We start from the raw sequence: 6,852 nt of genomic DNA on the forward strand, positions 1-6,852 counted from the left end.
GGGACGCCGGAGGCCCGTGGAGGGGACGAGGCCTGCGCAGCGGCGGACTTCCGGCCTGAGTCCGGTACCACGTATGGAAGACTGAGGCCGAGCGTCCTCAATAAAGGAGGAAGAGCCAGGGTTTCGTTTGGCCGATATTTACTGACTGCACCAGGGCTGGGAGCGAAGCGCAGCGGGGCGCAGGGTCCAGGATGGGACCGAGGGTGGGGCTCACGGGCCGGGAGGGGTGACGTGGGGGAGCAGGAGCGTGATGGGGCGGGGCCGAAGTGCAGGGGTGGGAGGGGGCGGGGCCCCGTGCCCCGGTGCAGCGGGAGCTGTGGGCCGGAGGTCCGAGTCGCCGGGTCACCGCAGCGGCAGGAGCGGCCTGGGCCTGGGGACGGCGGCCACAGGCAGCGGGGCACTGGCGTGCTGTGTCATTTCTGCGGTGTAAATGTTCCCACCTTGGCCAATTTCAAGCCTCTAAGTGAGGACGACACTACAACAGGAGCCGGGAAGAGGCGCGCAGTTGGCCTCCAGCGCTGGAGCTGGTTCAGGGCACTCCCCTCCCCACCAAGCTCTGCGGCAGAGCCGGGCCCCAGGGCAAGGCCATGCCTCTGCAGTCAGCCTCACTGGTCACCTGCAGCATCTTCCACTGAGGCTCCAGCTGCCCTCTCAGGTACCTCAGAGCCTGGGTGTCCTCTGGGGAAGCCACAGAGTAAGGGCCTAGGCTAGGAGGTGCCTCTCCATGCAGCACGCGGGCCAGGATGCCGGCTAGCTGGGGTGTGGAGTCCTGGGCCAGGGGTGAAGACGGAGGCAGTCATTGGTCCTTCCCCTCCTCCCACCCCACAGCACCTCCACCCTGCCCAGCTTACCTCCTCCAGGAGGGCCAGGACTCGGCCACCTGCCGGCCCTCGAAGCATTGAAGTCAGGAGTGCAGCGTGGGGGCCCTGCAGGCCATGGGCAGGCCCCAGTGCCACCAACACCAGCTCAGGCTGGAAGCCATAGGCCAGGGGCAGCACCAAGCCCAAGATGCAGCTCAGGAACCCACCAGTCAGCTGTGGGGACAGCAGAGCGCAGCTCCTCATCTATGGATACCCCTCCTGCTGGCTCTGGCCCCCCCACCTCCCAATCTCAGGGCCCCTGGAGTAGGAGCAGGGAGACAGGAAGGTCCAGAGGCCTGCTGTCGTGACAGTGCCAGCGAGCAGCAGCTGCACACATCCAGTCTCCCCACCACCTGCCTTGCCACGTGGCATGATCACTCACCACTGGCAGTGGTGTGGAGACCTGGAACATGGATAGGGCAGCCGCCTCCTTGCCCCTGATGTTCAGCCACAAAATCCTCCTTCCAGGACACATGCATAAGCATAAGACCCTGCTCACCCCTCTAAGCCCAGGCAGCAAAGGCAGAGGTGGAAGAGTATTCACGGGCCACGAGCAGGGGTGCTATGACTGCCGAGCCTCTGCTGGAGACCCACCTGGCATTGCCTCCAGCAGCCCTCCCAAACCCCAGCTGAGGAAGGCTCGATTCAGGACCACACAGTGCCCCACCCACCCGTCACCCTGGGGCACAGGCACATGTCCATCACATGCCCATCCACATGCATGGCTGGACAGATACAAGACCTGAGAGTCCTACCCATCATGGACGAGATCTGGGGGCCGGTCCAGCTGTCCCAGGGCCACACACAGCAGCCTGGAGGAAGAGCTGGCCTGAGGACAGGTTGTGTTTGTCTGGAGCCCATTCCCAGAGCCCTCTGCTTGGCCAGCCAGGGTGGGGTGCCCACCGGTCCTGCCCTCAGAGGCTCAGGATGGCCAAGTGAGGCTTACCTCTGGGCTCCGTGGGACAGGCCTCTCTGAATAGCCACATCCAAGGTGGCTGCTGCAGCCGAGGGTGGAGTGGCTACAATACCACTGCTCACCTGTGGAATGAAGAAACAGTGGAGGATGAGGTAGCAGCCAACTCCCAAGCCAGTTAGAGAGACCCACAGTTCCCTTTGTTCGGTCTCTACGTGGCTGTTGTCAGCCTTTCTCTACACTCAGGTCAAATCACTCCATTTCTATAAGATGTTAAGTCTATATATATATGTAATATATGTGTATATCACTCCATTTCTGTAAATAAGATGCTTAAGTGTACATATATATGTGTGTGTGTTTATTCCATTTCTGTAAATAAGATCTTAAGTCTGTGTGTGTGTGTGTGTGTGTGTATATATATATATATATATATATATACACACACACACACATTTTTTTTTTGAGATAGGGTCTTGTTCTGTAGCCAGGCTGGCATGGTGTGCAGTGGCTCAATTGTAGCTCACTACAGTCTCAAACTCCTGGGCTTAAACAATCCTCCTGCCTCCTAAGTAACTGGGACTACAGGTACATGACAGCACGCTTGGCTGATTTTTTTTATTTTTTGTGGAGACAGGGTCTCCATATGTTGTCTAGGTTGGTCTTGAACTCCTGAGCTCAAGCGATCCTCCCGTCTTGGCCCCTCAAACTGCTGTCATTACAGGCACAAACCACTGCACCGTGCCTAAATCTCTACTTTAAATCATCACCTGCACCTCTCTGCCACAGAGCATTTAACTGAAGAGGTTGAGGTCAGACATGCTAGTGATCCCCACCCCTGGGGCTGTTCTGGGAGCAACCCCTGGCACAAGACGACATTCACATCCATGTGGTTCTGCACCAGCCACCCCTCCTCTGGACAGGCCACATTTCCTTGACAGGTCCTGGTCCCTTGCCCTGGGTCCACAGCACCCCCAACCCCTCCCAGGCGCCCCCACCTGCCCATCCAGCATCCCATCTAAGAGGTACAGGAGCTTTCCAAGTGCAGTGAGGGCCTCATCCTGGGCCAGGGACTCGTGTGGCCTGTAGTAGAGAGACCAGAGGGACACACAGACATGAAGCGACTGCACATCAGTCACACACAGGCACAGGTGTAGACGCGGCCCCATCCTTCTCTCCAGGCCAGCCCTGCTCACTTGGCCCAGGCTTCTGTCTCCTCATTCAGGGCTGACCCCTCCTGTTGGGTGACATCAGGGGGCAGGACCAATGTGATATCTGGCGCTGTAAGGGCAACAGCTGGGCAGACGGGGGGTGCAGGGTGGAGGCACGGCTGGTCGAAGAGGGAGCTCAGTGCAGATGCAGCCGTCTTACACACGGGACCCCCAGGCAGCAGAGGTGGAGGCCTCCCCTCTGAGGAATGGGTGCTGGGACTCGTCTGCACAGGGGTCACATCTAGGGACAGTTCAGAGTCATAGTCACTGCACGGGAGCCTGAGGTTGGATCCTGCAGCCCAGCACCCAGCCACACTGACCTTGCAGCTGGAGGCTCTTCCAGTGTGGGGCCTGAGCGGCACAGACACTCTGGATGGACTCCAGGGCACTGTGGGGCAGACAAAACAGTGGTGATGCCTGGCCTCATGCCCCAGCCCTGCCCACCCTCCCTCCCCTCATATCTCAGCCCTGCCCACCCTCCCTCCCCTTATACCTCTGACACGGTACCATGGGCCCTGACAGGGGTGGAGCTGGGTCACCGAGCAGCGTCTGCACTGTCATGCACACCGACTCCGCCAGTGACTCCAGGTGGTAGCCGCCCTGGGAGGAAGGTAGAGACATGATTGGGGCAGGGATGTCACTAGGGTGGGGTATCACTGGAAGGGCCCCTGCCTGGCTCTCTATCCTGGGCAGGATAACCCTTCCAAGTACCCCATGGGCACCTGGCTCCCATGCTTCTGGCCCCAGGCCTCTGGCCCAGGACCCCTCCTTGTGTGCCCTCCTGTCACTCACCTCCAGCACGGCGCAGACCCGGCCACCAGCCAGCACCTGCAGCAGCTGTGTGAGGTGGGCAAAGCACTCTGGTGTGGCCTGCATTTGCCCCTGGAACCAGAGCCATGTGTGATGGGGGGCCTGGACCCCAGGACCCTAGAAGCCCTCCCTGGCCAGGCCAGGTCCTCACCTCAGGGTCCCCGATGGCTGAGTCAAATCCTGCCGAGACCAGCACCAGCTCAGGATCAAACTACAGGTCAGACAGAGGTGGGGAGGGTCAAGAGAGAGGCTGGAGCCCAGGTGAGGATGAGCCAGGCCTAACCTGGCCTCTCCTGAGCACCCTCCCCAGCCACACAGGAATGGAGCAGCTCATAACCCTCCTCTCCTGCCTTCCCTGTGGCGCTCCAGGCACCAAGTCCCCCTCCCACCCCACTGCCCTGGAGGGACCCACCATGCAGTCACCTCAAAGGCCAGTGGGAGCAGCAGGTGCAGGAAGGCGGCCACGTAGTCAGCGTTTCCCATCCCGACCTGGCAGGACATCCCAGGCTACATCCTGAACTGTGGGGCAGGGGAGGGGTTTGGGGGGAGGGGGCTGGGGGGGGCCTGGGGCTTGAGGGTGAGCACCTGGTTCCAGGGGAGGTTGACAGTGAAGCCGAGGCCCTGTCCCCGCCCCACCGCGTCCGCATCCGATTCTCGCAGGAAAGGCCAGAAGCGCCCATGCTCATAGCGGTGCCAGGAGAAGTAAAGGACGCTGCCAACAGCCAGCCAGGGTCAGAGATTAGAGGTCAGGACCCTCAACAAGCTCTGCAGCCCCCATAGAACCCTGAGCTCTGAGCACATGTCTGTACCTCACCCTTGGATTTTCCAAGGCCAGGCTGCGCACCCCACAAATGGGGATGCACACTCCGCACTCCTGCTCACCTGGGGTCATCCTCAAAGAGATACTGGGTGCCTTGGCCATGGTGCACATCCCAGTCAACGATGAGGATTCTGGACACAGACAGCGTTGGTGGCCAAGCGGCAGGGCCTCCCACCTCCAGGAGCCCGGCCAGGGATGGGAAGGTGCGGGGTGGGCTGTCTCGCCACCTGCGCCGCCCCTTGCTGTGTGGTCTGGCCCACACCCCTGCAGCCAGCCTGGCACACACCTGTGCAGCCCGTGTTTCTGCTTGGCATGTGCAGCTGCTATGGCCACATTGTTGAACACGCAGAACCCACTGGCAGCTGCCCTCTGGCTGTGGTGCCCAGGTGGCCTATTGAGTGAGAGATTTGGGGCATGTCAGGGTCGCCCTATCCCCTCACAAGGCCACCCATGGAGGAGCAGCTGGGGTTAGGGGCAGCTCTCACCTCACCAGGGCAAGCCCGTTTTGCACCTCTCCTGTGAGCACAGCGTCCAGCAGCTGCAGTGCAGCCCCCACGGCCAGGCGCGCACAGTGAAAGGTACTCTGTGGGAGGTAGGGGCACGGATGAGCCCCCTGCCTTCCCTGCTGCCCTTTGTAAGCCATGCCCACACTGGTGCCAGGCTGCAAGGCCCCAGCTGCTGAGCAGAACAGGCCAGTCCCAGGTGCTGGCAGTGCCAGCAGGCAGGTGTACAGGGCATGGTCACATGCACGGACCAGGGTACACTGACTGGGGTTGGCAGCCATGGCCATGAACACACAGAGGCACGTGCATGTGTGTCTGGACGGCTGAGTGTCCAGGGACACGCACCGGGTGGAAGTAGATGGCATCAAACTGTCCAGACAGCGCCTGCAGCTCCTCCTTGCCCAGGACCTGGGTCTCCCTGACCAGGGACACGTACTCGGGGCTGTAGACAGGCGAGCAGGAGAGGCAGGGTCACCAGCAGGAGCAGTTGGCAGTGCGGGAGGGGGAACGTGTGTGTGCTGGGATTCGTGGTGGGAGTGGCCACCCTGTTGCTTCCTCAAGCCCACCCGAGGTCCATGGGAAGAGGCTCTGTCCTCGAGGCTGGCAGGCTCGGGGTAGACCCAGGTTCCTCTGTTTCTAGGTAAGCTCTCCCCCTGATCATGGGGCCCGCCCCCGTCCTGACCTGTGCACCAGGCCCAGTTCCTCTTCGGAGGCCTCGCGGGCTGATAACCGCAGACACCTCTGTTCCAGGCCGCACTTCCGCAGGCGGTCCAGGGCTGCGGTCAGGCGCTCAGGACGCTCAATCTCGCACTCGGGGCTGGGACAGATGGGGAGCTCAGTCCAGAGCTCCCTCCCCGCACCCCACCTCGGCCAGGTCCCACTTACTCGTCCCAGAGCAGCCGGGTGGCTGTCATGTCCTCGTGGTACACAAGCGCGGTCCCCATGGCTGCGCCGTGGTCACCCTGGGTCCCCAAACGCCCTCGCTAGCGATGCCTGGCACTGCCCGTCCCCACCTTCGGCCGGGATTAGCCAGAGGCCTGGGACCTGCTTGGGGCCCAGGCGGGCGGCGGGCTGCGGGAACTGGCCCGGGCGGGAGTGCACAGAACCCAGGAAGGCTCCGCCGTCCCAGGCGCACAGGAGGCGCCGAGCAGGGCGAAGGTGGAAGCGGGAAGCTCCTCGCGCCCGGCTTCCGGCTTCCTCGCCTGGGACTCGGTTCCGCCCCGCGCCTTGCTCCCCAGCGCTGCCGCGAGCCCCGCCCCGGAGCGAGGAACCAGCAGGCGCGGACACCTTGGCGCCCCGGGCCGCCCGCCCTCCAAGCTGTGCTGCGGCTCCGCCTACCCCTCGGCTCCGCCCCGATCTCCTTCTAGAGGGGCGGGGTCCCCACCCGTACGAGCTCCCTTCTGCCCGAGCTCCCTTCTGCCCCAGCTCCCGGTCAGGGTCCAGCACAGCCCCAAGGTCCACTCGGGCCAGGCGCGGGAAGAGTCAGGGTGGAGGGAAAGTGAGACGCGGGGTCCGCAGGGCAAAAGCCACAGGGCGGGAGGAGCCGGTGGGACGCAGGTGGCCCGCGGCCGGCTCAGGGCGGTGGTCTTGGCTGCATTTGGGCACAGAGCCGCCCCCGAGGCTTAAGGAGGGAGTGAGACACCGGCCCAAGTTCAGAGTCAAGGTCAGGGTGGAGGCTGGGACGCTGGACTGGAGGTGTGGGGGGCGGAGGGAAGGGAGACAGAGAGGGTTCGAG

The 6,852-nt window shown here is 62.6% G+C and overlaps 1 protein-coding gene across 4 annotated transcripts; it reads right to left on the bottom strand.

Annotated features, from left to right (window-relative positions):
• Positions 1 to 350: 350 nt before the first annotated feature.
• HDAC10 (histone deacetylase 10) lies at positions 351 to 6,300 on the bottom strand. 4 transcript variants are annotated; one of them, XM_021668687.2, is made up of 20 exons: positions 6,003 to 6,147; positions 5,800 to 5,934; positions 5,463 to 5,559; positions 5,100 to 5,197; positions 4,901 to 5,005; positions 4,677 to 4,745; positions 4,380 to 4,506; positions 4,218 to 4,283; positions 3,946 to 4,005; positions 3,777 to 3,866; positions 3,492 to 3,584; positions 3,305 to 3,372; positions 2,970 to 3,251; positions 2,772 to 2,856; positions 1,807 to 1,898; positions 1,616 to 1,672; positions 1,243 to 1,321; positions 852 to 1,034; positions 592 to 769; positions 351 to 475 (listed from the first exon to the last, which is right to left on the bottom strand). In XM_021668687.2, the coding sequence occupies exons 1-20, from the start codon at positions 6,059 to 6,061 to the stop codon at positions 414 to 416; spliced, it is 2,085 nt and encodes a 694-aa protein (XP_021524362.2). In that variant the 5' UTR covers positions 6,062 to 6,147; the 3' UTR covers positions 351 to 413. The 4 variants fall into 4 exon arrangements, with proteins under 4 accessions (XP_021524362.2, XP_012289785.2, XP_021524363.2 ...); XM_012434362.3 differs by having other exon boundaries at positions 361 to 475; positions 617 to 769; positions 2,970 to 3,225; positions 3,478 to 3,584; positions 6,003 to 6,300; XM_021668688.2 differs by having other exon boundaries at positions 361 to 475; positions 617 to 769.
• Positions 6,301 to 6,852: the final 552 nt, after the last annotated feature.

This window comes from Aotus nancymaae, unplaced genomic scaffold (assembly GCF_030222135.1).
Source record: "Aotus nancymaae isolate 86718 unplaced genomic scaffold, 86718_ANA_hifiasm-v0.15.2.pri h1tg000076l, whole genome shotgun sequence".
Taxonomy (NCBI): Eukaryota; Metazoa; Chordata; class Mammalia; order Primates; family Aotidae; genus Aotus; species Aotus nancymaae.